The 11,088-nt window shown below is 51.9% G+C and overlaps 1 protein-coding gene across 8 annotated transcripts; it reads right to left on the reverse strand.

Moving 5' to 3' along the window:
• Positions 1-394: 394 nt before the first annotated feature.
• Positions 395-10,282, reverse strand: HEXIM2 (HEXIM P-TEFb complex subunit 2). Of its 8 annotated transcripts, none has more exons than XM_004041516.5 (4): positions 9,206-10,282; positions 7,820-7,967; positions 7,593-7,702; positions 395-1,420 (listed from the first exon to the last, which is right to left on the reverse strand). In XM_004041516.5, exons 3-4 carry the CDS (start codon positions 7,656-7,658, stop codon positions 626-628), a joined length of 861 nt encoding a protein of 286 aa, XP_004041564.1. In that variant the 5' UTR covers positions 7,659-7,702; positions 7,820-7,967; positions 9,206-10,282; the 3' UTR covers positions 395-625. The 8 variants fall into 8 exon arrangements, with proteins under 8 accessions (XP_004041564.1, XP_004041566.1, XP_004041563.1 ...); XM_004041518.5 differs by lacking the exon at positions 9,206-10,282 and adding an exon at positions 8,515-8,760; XM_004041515.5 differs by lacking the exon at positions 9,206-10,282 and adding an exon at positions 8,423-8,760.
• Between the last annotated feature and the right edge of the window lie 806 nt (positions 10,283-11,088).

Here is an 11,088-nt window from a genome sequence, read left to right on the forward strand (position 1 = left end):
GTCCAGCCTTTAAACTGTGGGGAGAATACAGGGAGCTCAGGAGCAAACTCTGAAGGAACCCCTGGGCCTGGGTCTTCTCCAAAAACCCCCGTTCTCTCCTCCAGGGAAAGCTCACAACTCCTCACAGCGATCTGCTATCTTGAGCGTCAGTTTCTGGCCGAAACTGGGGGCTCCTGACTGAACTCCCTCCCACCTAGAAAACCTTCTGTGCAGTCTGATTGCTCCAACACCCACAGAGCAGGATTCAGGTATCCTGGAGACCTTGGGAGGTCCCCATCCAGAGGTCTGCTGTCCTGCCAGGCTTGGGGCAGCAGGGACTGGGACCCCACTCAGACCTCTCTGGGGCAAATGTTTTGGTTCTCACAACAGCCCTAGTGAAATCAATCCTAGATACTCCCATTTGGTCCCACCAAGGCCATTTAATTTCTCTGTAAAGGGTAAGATGACACAAAAGAGCCAACTATGGAAATGGTGAGGTGGGAGTCTGAACCGATTTAGCTGTTCTCAGGGCGCACAGGGTGTTGACGGTGGTTTTCATCTGCCACCTGCCTCCTTGAGACCCAGCTGGCCTGAGTGTGCACGAAATGGGACCTTCTCCTTGGGTCCACCAGGCTGGGAGGCACCCCTAGGTACCCGGCTCCTCATCACAGCGGCAGCCCTCTCGGTTCCACATCTGGTTCTCCTGACGAAGCCGCTGGTTTTCGGTCCGGAGCCTCTGGACCTCGGCAGCCAGCTCCTCCACCTGGCGGCAGGACTGCTGGCCGGTGCACGCCTGCAGCTGCTGCAGCCTCCTAGTCTCCTCCTCCGCCTGCGACAGCCGCTTCTCCAGCTCCAGGTAGTCTCGCACCAGCTCCTGCTTGCTGCGGCCCTGCAGGCTCTCGGTGTGGAAGCGCTCGTAAGTCTCAGAGAAGTCCTTCCGCTGGAACTCACCGTGTGCTCGGCCCCGCCCATCACTGTCCCCGGCCTCACTCTCCCCACTGGAACCTGGGTGGGAGATCCCATGGGGCACATCCAAGTTGGGCTCCTCCGGGTCTCTGTCATTCATCAGGAACTGGGTGGTGTTGTAGGGGGCCACGGGCTGGCCTTTGGCGAACATCTCTTCGCGGACCCGGGAGGCCCTCTGGCTCTGCCTCTCATCCCGCTGTTGTTTCTCAGCCCAGCTCAGCTCCAGGTAGGGTCGCCAGTGCCTTTTGCGCTTCGATGGCCGCCGACGGTGTTTCTTCCGGGCCAGCACAGCCTCCGCTGAGCAGCCCCCTGGGCTCTGGGTCCGGGGACTCCTACTGTTCCAGCCCAGGCCACCGACAGCCCCAGCAAGATCTTCATCCTCTGAGTGGCTCTCCATCCGCGGTGTCAGGGGCAGGGAACCACCAGAGTCATGACGCTCAGGGGGTGTTTGGGGGCTCCCCGGGGCACCAGAGGTCTAAAGAGAGGGAGGAGGAAGAAGGATGGATCAGACAGCCTGTCCTTGGAGGTGGAACCTTTCCCTCTCTACCTAGCCTGAAGCCTACTTTCCCACACTCAGCTAACTTGGTCACTCTTAGCCCCTCAACCTTTTGCAACCATTTGTTTACAAAGAGACCTGTCTACTGTCTGTCCCCCAACCTTCCCCAAGTAAACTCATGGTGAGAGCAGGAATTTTGCCTGTGTGTTTCACTCTGTAATTTCAATGCCTAGAATAATACCTGGCACTGAGTAGGAGTTCCATAAATACTGTCCAAATGAGTAAAGTAGGAGAAGAAGAAAACTGGGATAGAAGATGGATCTTGATGCATTTGCTTGATCAGAAGCCCAAATGGCACCGGCTCTTCCCTCTTCCCAGAAAACCTGACTTTCAAACACCACTGGCTTCATGGGCAGGTGACCTGTGAAGTCCCACAGAGGCCCCACACCTGGCTTCATGCTGTCCTTGTCTTAAACATGTTATTCAAAAAAAAAAAAAACCTTATTTTTATTTTATTTCATTTTTTGAGATGGAGTCTCGCTCTGTCACCCAGGCTAGAGTGCAGTGGTGCAATCTCGGCTCACTGTAACCTCTGCCTCCGGAATTCTCCAGCCTCAGCCTCCCACGTAGCTGGTTGCACGTGCCACCACGCCTGGCTAATTTTTTGTATTTTTAGTAGAGACAGGGTTTCACCATGTTGGCCAGCCTAGTCTCAAACTCCTGACCTCAGGTGATCCACCCGCCTCAGCCTCCCAAAGTGCTGAGATTACAGGTGTGAGCCACCGCGCAAGGCCTAAAATAAGTTTTTTTAGGCTCAGCATGGTGGCTCAGGCCTGTAATCCCAGCACTTTGGGAGGCCGAGGTGGGCGGATCACCTGAGGTCAGGAGTTCGAGACTAGGATGGCCAACATGGTGAAACCCTATGTCTACGAAAAATACAAAAATAAGCCAGGCGTGGTGGCACGTGCCTGTGATCCCAGCTATGCAGGAGGCTGAGGCTGGAGAATGTGGGCGGCGGAAGTTGCAGTGAGCCAAGATTACACCACTGCACTCCAGCCTGGGTGACAGAACGAGACTCCATCTCAAAAACAAACAAACAGGCCGGGCGAGGTGGCTCACACCTGTAATCCCAGCACTTTGGGAGGCCAAGATGGGTGAATCACGAGGTCAGGAGATCAAGACTATCCTAGTTAATGTGGTGAAACCCCATCTCTACTAAAAATACAAAAAAATTAGCCGGGTGTGATGGCGGGCGCCTGTAGTCCCAGCTAGTCGGGACACGGAGCTTGCAGTGAGCTGAGATCGCGCCACTGCGCTTCAGCCTGGGCGACAGAGTGAGACTCCATCTCGAAACAAACAAACAAACAAACAAAAAAGACTCTTATTTTTAGAGACAGGGTCTTACTCTGTTGCCCAGGCAAGAATGCAGTGAGGTGCAATAATAACTCCCTGCAGCCTCAAACTCCTGGACTCAAGCAAGCAATCCTCTTGCCTTAGCCTCTCAAGTAACTGGATCTACAGGCATGCACCACCACACCTGGCCACTGTCTTTAACTTTTTAATAATTTTTGAATAAGGTGCCCTTTTGCACTGGGCCCCACAAATTATGCAGCTGATCCTGCTTCCAGCTATTTGCATGGCTTTTTTTTCATCTTTTTGTGTGTGTGTGTGTGAGTCTCACTCTGTTGCCCAGGCTGGAGTGCAGTGTTGCCATCTCGGCTCACTGCAACCTCCGCCTCCCGGGTTCAAGCGATTCTCCTGCCTCAGCCTCCTGAGTAGCTGGGACTACAGGTGTGTACCACCATGCCAGGCTAATTTTAGTATTTTTAGTACAGATGGGGTTTCACCATGTTGGCCAGGCTGGTGTGGAACTCCTGACCTCAAGTAATCTGCCCACCTTGGCCTCCCAAAGTGCTGGGATTATAGGCATGAGCCACTGCACCTGGGCTTTTTTTTTTTTTTTTTTTTTTGAGACAGAGTCTTGCTCTGTCACCCAGGCTGGAGTGCAGTGGCCTGACCTCAGCTCACTGCAACCTCCACCTCCCAGGTTCAAGCGATTCTCCTGCCTCAGCCTCCAGAGTAGCTGGGAATCACAGGTGCCCACTACCATGCCCAGCTAATTTTTTGTATTTTTAGTAGAGATGGGGTTTCACCATGTTGGCCAGGCTGGTCTCAAACTCCTGACATCAAGTGATCCACCCGCCTCGGCCTCCCAAAGTACTGGGATTACAGGCGTGAGCCACCACTGCCAGCTACCTTTTTTCATCTTTTAGAGCTTAGTTCCAATGTCACTTCCTTAGGGAGCCCCTCCTTGACCACCCTACCTAAAGTAGACTCCCCCATCTCGCCTCCCTAGTGATTCTATCACGTCACACAGTTAGCACATAGCATTTAGCATATGGCCATTTAACATCTGTCTTCCTCATGTGAGAACGCATCTCGTCTGTCTGTCCAAGTCACCACTATATTCCTATGCACAGCACAAGGGCAGTGCTCAGTAAATATCTGTTAAGTGGACTAAAGATTATAGGATAGGGAGATCCAAAAGATATTGGGAAATAAGACTTACGGCCGGGTGTAGTGGCTCACGCTGGTAATCCTAGCACTTTGGGAGGCCAAGGAGGGTGGATTGCTCAAGCCCAGGAGTTCAAGACCAGCCTGGGCAACATGGCGAAACCCCATCTCTACCAAAAATTACAAAAAATTAGCCAGGCATGGTGGTGAGCACCTGTAATCCCAGCTACTCGGGAGGCTGAAGTGGGAGGATCACTTGAGTCCAGAAGGTTGAGGCTGCAGTGAGCTGTGATCGCGCCACTGTGCTCCAGCCTGAGTGACAGAGCTGGAGTCTCCAAAAAAAAAAAAAAAAAAAAAAAAGACTCCCCTTCTCTATCCTTCTGGCATAAAGAAGATGCAGCGGGCCAGGCGTGGTGGCTCACGCCTGTAATCCCAGCACTTTGGGAGGCCAAGGCAGGTAGATCACCTGAGTTCAGGAGTTTGAGACCAGCCTGACCAACATGGCCAAACCCCATCTCTACTAAAAATACAAAAAAATTGGCCGGGCGTGGTGGCACGTACCTGTAATCCCAGCTACTTGGGAGGCTGAGGTAGGAGAATCGCTTGAACCTGGGAGGCGGAGGTTGCAGTGAGGCGAGATCATGCCACTGCACTCCAGCCTGGGCAACAGAGTAAGACTCTGGCTCAAAAAATAAAATAAAATAATTAAATTAAATTAAATTAAATTAAATTAAAAATAAAATAAAATAAAATGATGGAACATATTTATTCCAGGCAGAAGTTGGTAGGTGGTATCACTCTCCAATATGAATGGCAGGAAAGAGATCCTCTCCAAAGAGAGGGAGGGTCAGCCTCCAGTCTGCAGTGAGAGAGTTCCAGAACTTATCTAAGAGGTATAAAGGCTGTCAAGAGAGTGTATGTTCAGGGCATCTGTTTATCTCTGTTGTGGGAAGGGTGGGAGTACTGGGTGTGGGAGATGGGAAATGAATTGCTCTAAGTTTGTGGTTTGGGCAATTTCTAATAATAACCACTACCACTGGTATGTTGTTGAATAATATGCAACGCAGTTCAGAGACATGTGAGCATGGTCCATGCACACAGGGTGTGTACTGAGGAATGTGGTGTATGCGCGGCCCTTAAGAGCCAGGCATATGTCATGTGTGTTTTGCAGACCCTGAAGAGAATTTCAGGGAAAAGGAGGTATGTCAGGGTGTGTATGTGTGTGGGGTATGTATGTATGTGGAGTTTGTTGTGTTACTTCACCTGCAGGGAGATCACGAAATAAAAGCAATAGCCCTTGTTTCCACCAGTGGCTTGGGCCAAATGAGACAGAGCTGTTGCCCCAGCTGGGAGAGGCAAGGCCACTGGGATGCCAAGGCATGGTGGCTTGTTGGTGTGCACAATCAGTCACATGCTCCCAGCCCTCAGTAGAAGTACCCTATTGATCCTCCACCCTCACCCAAGCGAGCCCAGCCCCCAGCCCTACCTGCTGTCTCCCTCCTGAAGACTTGGCCCTCTACCACCATGACCACTACTGTAGATACACTGTGTGACCTGGCTGAACATTGCAGCCCTGACACGTCATGAATTCCGAATTCAGTCAATCCAGAAAACACGGAATAGGCTAGGCAGGGTGGGTCAGAAGCTCTCTGACCCCTGTCCTAAGCCCCCTGCTCATCTACAGGGAGTCGTGGACTAAAGAAGAATGGGTAAGGGCAGGTAGTGAGAGAACACGGGCTGAACAAGCATGGGTTCCTGTTGCCAGGTTGGGAAGTGCCATCCTCTGAGGGCCTGATATGATCTTTCTCTCTCCTCTTTCGTGGGTTATATCCTACCCCCACCTCCATTACAAATTATTATTATTTTTGAGAAAGTCTGACTTTGTCACCCAGGCTGGAGTGCAGTGGCGTGATCTCAGCTCAGTGCAACCTCTGCCTCCTGGGTTCAAGTGATTATCATGCCTCAGCCTCCCAAGCAGCTGGGATTACAGGCATGCACCACCACGCCGGGCTAATTTCAGGTTTTTTTGGTTTTTTGGTTTTTTTTTGAGACGGAGTCTCGCTCTGTTGCCCAGGCTGGAGTGCAGGGGCATGATCTCAGTTCACTGCAAACTCCGCCTCCCAGTTTCAAGCGATTCTCCTGCCTCAGCCTCCCAACTAGCTGGGATTATAGAAATGTGCCACCACGCCTGGCTAATTTTGTATTTTTAGTAGAGATGGGGTTTCTCCATGTTGGTCAGGCTGGTCTCGAACTCCTGACCTCAGGTGATCCGCCCACCTCGGCCTCCCAAAGTGCTGGGATTACAGGTGTGAGCCACTGCACCCACCTTCCAGCATTTTTTTTTTTTTTTTTGAGAGAGTTTTGTTCTTGTTGCCCAAGCTGGAGTGCAATGGCGCAATCTCAGCTCACTGCAACTTCTGCCTCATGGGTTCAAGTGATTCTCCTGCTTCAGCCTCCTGAGTCGCTGGGATTACAGCCGCCTGTCATTACGCCCATCTAATTTTTGTATTTTTAGTAGAGACAGAGTTTCACCATGTTGGCCAGGCTGGTCTTGAACTCTTGACCTCAGGTGATCCACCCACCTCAGCCTCCAAAAGTGCTAGGATTACAGGCATGAGCCACTGCGCCTGGCCTGTTTTTGTTTTTGTTTCTTTTTTGAGATGGAGTATCACTCTGTCGCCCAGGCTAAAGTGCAGTGGTGTGATCTCAGCTCACTGCAACCTCTGCATCCTGGGTTCAAGTGATTCTGGTGCATCAGCCTCCTGAGTAGCTGGTATTACAGGCAGGTGCCACCATGCCCAGCTAATTTTTGTATTTTTAGTAGAGATGAGGTTTCACCATGTTGGCCAGGCTGGTCTTGAACTTCTGGTCTCAAGTGAATTGCCTGCCTGGGTCCATTCCAAATTATGAACCAAAAACTCTTCTTCCTGCTTCAGACTTGGTTCTTAGCCTGGACAAAATGTAAACATTCAACCCAGTCCCTCCATGCCCTCTTGGACTTGAGGTCAAGGCAATGTTCTGTTGTCAGAAGGCCCTAAGTTTAAACCCTGGGTCTGTTGCTTGTAGACAGCATGATTCTGGAACAGGTATTTCAGGTCTCAGAACCTTAGCTTCTGGGAATTGGAAATAATTCCTACCTGAAAGGGTTACTAGGATTTTTTTTTTTTTTTTTGAGACGGAGTCTCGCTCTGACGCCCAGGCTGGAGTGCAATTGCGAGATCTTGGCTCACTGCAACCTCCACCCCTGGGTTCAAGCGATTCTCCTGCCTCAACCTCCCAAGTAGCTGGGATCACAGGCATGCGCCACCACTATGCCAGGCTAATTTTGCATTTTCAGTACAGCCAGGGTTTTGCCATGTTGGTCAGGCTGGTCTCGAACTCCTGACCTCACGTGATCCACCCACCTAGGCCTCCCAAAGTGCTGGTATTACAGGTGTGAGCCACCGCACCCGGCCAGTTACTAAGATTTCATAAGCTAGCATAGACTGGGATTCCGGCCTATTGCCTAGTGCATAGTACGGACTCGTCAAAATACTGGTTTTCCAAATCTACCAACACATCTGGGACAAGAAGTTTGGATCTCAGCTGTGGGACCCATGCTCGTGGTGCTCGGGTGGGCAGGAGGGCAGGGACTTACCTTGGCCTCCTCCAGGGCCACTGGTGACTCTGCATTACAGGCGGTCTGGTTCGGAGTGGCCATCATCTTCCGTTTCAAATCTTTCAGCAGACGCCTGGAACTAGTGACACCTGCTTTGAACAACAACAGAAACCTAAATCCTGAAGGAACGTTCTCAGGAATACTCTGGCTGCCCAGAATTGTTTGCCCAGGCAGTGGCAGCCATTTTGTACCCCAGCCCTTCATACCCTTATTCTCAAATGCAGGCCCCGAAGGCTGCCTCCACCGCTGGTTTTCACACCTCCAGCCAGCAAGGGGCCAAATGGGATTCAGGGGCCGTCTTCTCTGTCCTGCTCCTCGGGTCCCTCACCAGGACTCATGTCCTGTACTGTCCTCCTGGAAGTCACCGAGGTCCAGGTTGGCAGCCAGGAAGCCAGGTGTAAGTTTTGCTTCCCCAACCACCAAAGGGGCAAAGGAGGACTGCCTGGGGAGGCTGGGAGTGCAGCGGCGCTGCTGCTGCCACAGGAGAACATGGAGCAAGCTCACGAGTCCTTCCCCACTGTCTCCAGTGGCCCCAATCTTGATGCAGCCCTGCACCCCCAACCTTCTCCCCAAGCTGGGCTCCAAAGGCCAGAAGCACAGCTGGGACCTGGGCCAGCCTAGTGCTGAGGACTTTTCCTCTAAGGTCCTGGCCTACCTCCCTCCTTCCTCTCAGAAAGGGAAACAGGAGAAAGGGGAAAGAGGTCTTTGCACTACATGCAGCTGGGAGGGAAACCCAACTAGGATAAGGATGGATTTCTTGGAAGAGGGGAGATAGTCATGGAAAGAGGTTTTGCAAAGGTGGAACTGACCTATTCGCTGTCAAGGGCTATGCACACCACTACATCTGTGTGCCTTTCTGTGCGACTGCCTGTCGGTGCAATTCCCAACGCCTGAGCCCTACCTCTTGCTGCAGTTGCAGCAGCTCTGGTCAAGCCGCTCAGGCCACTAAGATGGGGGGGAGGAGAGAGCCTGACCGCGCGGTGCCTGCTGGGGATTGTAGTTCTTCTAGCCTGAAAAGCGATCCAAGGGCCTGTAACGTCAACAGCCACACCCGAGACTCCAAAACCCATCTACCCTTGCGCGGGGGCAGACCGCGCGCGCATCGCTGCCTTCTTTGATTGGTCAAGCCTTCTGCCAATATTCTCGCTTTTTTGGCAACGATTAGCTGTGAGGAGGCACAACTGGACCCGCCTTCTCCGAACTCAATCAAAGAGTTCATTGATGGCGTTAATCTTTACGGGGCAGAAAATAGATCCGGCTAAGATGGGCGGGGCAGTAGGCGCGGAGGGATCCTTGGCCTTTGAGGAAGGCGACGAGAAGCTCGGCGGCCATCGCCGCCATTTTGGGCTGGGAGGAGGCAGCGGAGGGACTCGCTGCGCAGTGAGAGCACCCCGTGGGGGGTGGTCCGGGCGCGGGGAGAGGCCGGGCCGAGTGGGCTGCCTGAAGTGGCGGCGCCGGGAGACGGCGGGAAGTGGGACCGGGGGCCAGGGAGGGTGAAGGTTGGAGTCTCCCCGGCCGAGCCCGGTCCTCAAACCGTCCCGGCAGCCCCGCAGCCTCGCCTCTCACAGAGTGCGGGGTTCTTCGGTAATTACCGCGTGTTTCCCGAGACCCCAGAAGGGGAGAGGCTGGTGAAACGGTTTCCCTCTGCCGTCCTTCCACAGGGGCGCGGATCCTGAGGCCGAGCTCTGCCAGCTTCCCTCCCCACCCCCATTCGGCCTGGGTATGGCGGCGAGGCCCCGCACAGAGGGACTCCCACTTCGACTGGAGAGGTGGGGGCGACGCCAGATTCCAGAGGCTGGCGCCGCGGGGGAGGGCGGAGGTCGCAGGTCTGGCCACAAGTCGGCGTGGCAGTCAGCTGGAGGCTCCGAGAGCGGAGATCCCAGTGCACCCACCTTACCTCGCTTACACCAAAGTGCCATCTCCCCGCCCGGGTTGCGAAAAACCACGGCCCTCTTAAACTATTGTAGCAACCACTAATTCCCCCTGGGAGCAGCTAGAGAGGGGCACGTGGAAACCTTCACGACCTCGGTGCCTGAAGGTCTCTGAGGCTCTTGCCCTCAAGATCTCTCCCATTCAGCCCCGATTCTCCGGACAACCTGACCTAGCATGTCGCCAGCCTCTTGGTGAAACGCCTAAAGTGTGCTGCCCCACTTCTCTTGAAAGTTTACACCGAAGGGATGAGGTTTTGCCCTTTACAGGGTTGGGGCACAAAGTCGGAGTCGCTGCGGCTCCGAAGTAGAAATGGAGTTGCCCATTTCGTATGCTTCATCAACATCTGCTTGCATTTTGAAATCCTAGTCTTAACTTTTACAAAACTTTTAGAGAAATGGCTGCCCTCCTAGAGGGAAAAACGAACTACAGTAATTCCAATTCCAATGTAATCTTTGTAAGACTACAAAATCTTTCCAGCTTAAAGATTTTTCTTTTCCCACAGACTAAACAAAATCAGAGTATTTTGTGTTCTACTGGTGCATTGTTACTAGGTAACCTCTATTTTTTGAAATTCCAAGTAATTGAAGGATCACTTTTGTAGATCCTAAATGCTACCAAAAAAGAAACTGCAGTTTTTATCTACTTCATATGTATAGCGTTTAAGAGATGAGGAGACCTGCTTTGAAAGAATAAACTCTTAACCTTACATTATAGCTGTAGCAGCTTCTTAAAGATTGAAGTTTGATGTGAAGTTCTTTTATTGAATTGCAGGTTAAACCATCTTACTTCCTACTGCTTGAAATCTAAATCCAGAGAGATTTGTGGCTCAAGGATATCTTCAAATAAAAGTTTTATTGCTAAAATGTCAGTTAAAATTATGCCTAGGTAGGTGCTGAAGTAGGAGAGGCTTTGACGTAGCAGGGTGACTGGCAGTGAATTTTGTGGGTACCTTGTGATGAGTCTCATTATCAGTTACAAATGGTCAAAACATGTCTAAGCCTTCAGCCTTACTAAAAGTTTAACAGAACTTGGCCTGGCGCGGTGGCTCACACCTGTAATCCCAGCCCTCTGGGAGGTGGAGGCGGGTGGCTCACCTGAGGTCAGGAGTTTGAGACCAACCTGGCCAACATGGTGAAGCCCCTTCTCTACTAAAAATACAAAATTAGCCGGGTGTGGTGTTGCGTGCCTGTAATCCCAGCTACTCGGGAGGCTGAGGCAGGAGAATTGCTTGAACCGGGGAGGCAGAGTTTGCCATGAGCCTCTCACCGTTGCACTCCAGCCTGGGTGACAGAGTAAGACTCTGTCTCAAAAAAAAAAAAAAAAGTTTTCCAGAACTGAAGTTCTGCTCCTCCTATTAATAATTTTTCTTCAGTTGGAGTGACAACTCCATAGCATTAACTTTTTTCCCTCTGCTCCCCAGATGTCTTACAACTGGATTACAAAATAGGATCATCATTGACTAGGGTCCTCAATCCAAAGGTGGAACCACTTACTCCTAACTGAAGCTTCAGTACACTTGATGCCTACTGTGGGTTGATTTTTT

This window comes from Gorilla gorilla, chromosome 4 (genome assembly GCF_029281585.2).
Source record: "Gorilla gorilla gorilla isolate KB3781 chromosome 4, NHGRI_mGorGor1-v2.1_pri, whole genome shotgun sequence".
NCBI lineage: Eukaryota > Metazoa > Chordata > Mammalia > Primates > Hominidae > Gorilla > Gorilla gorilla.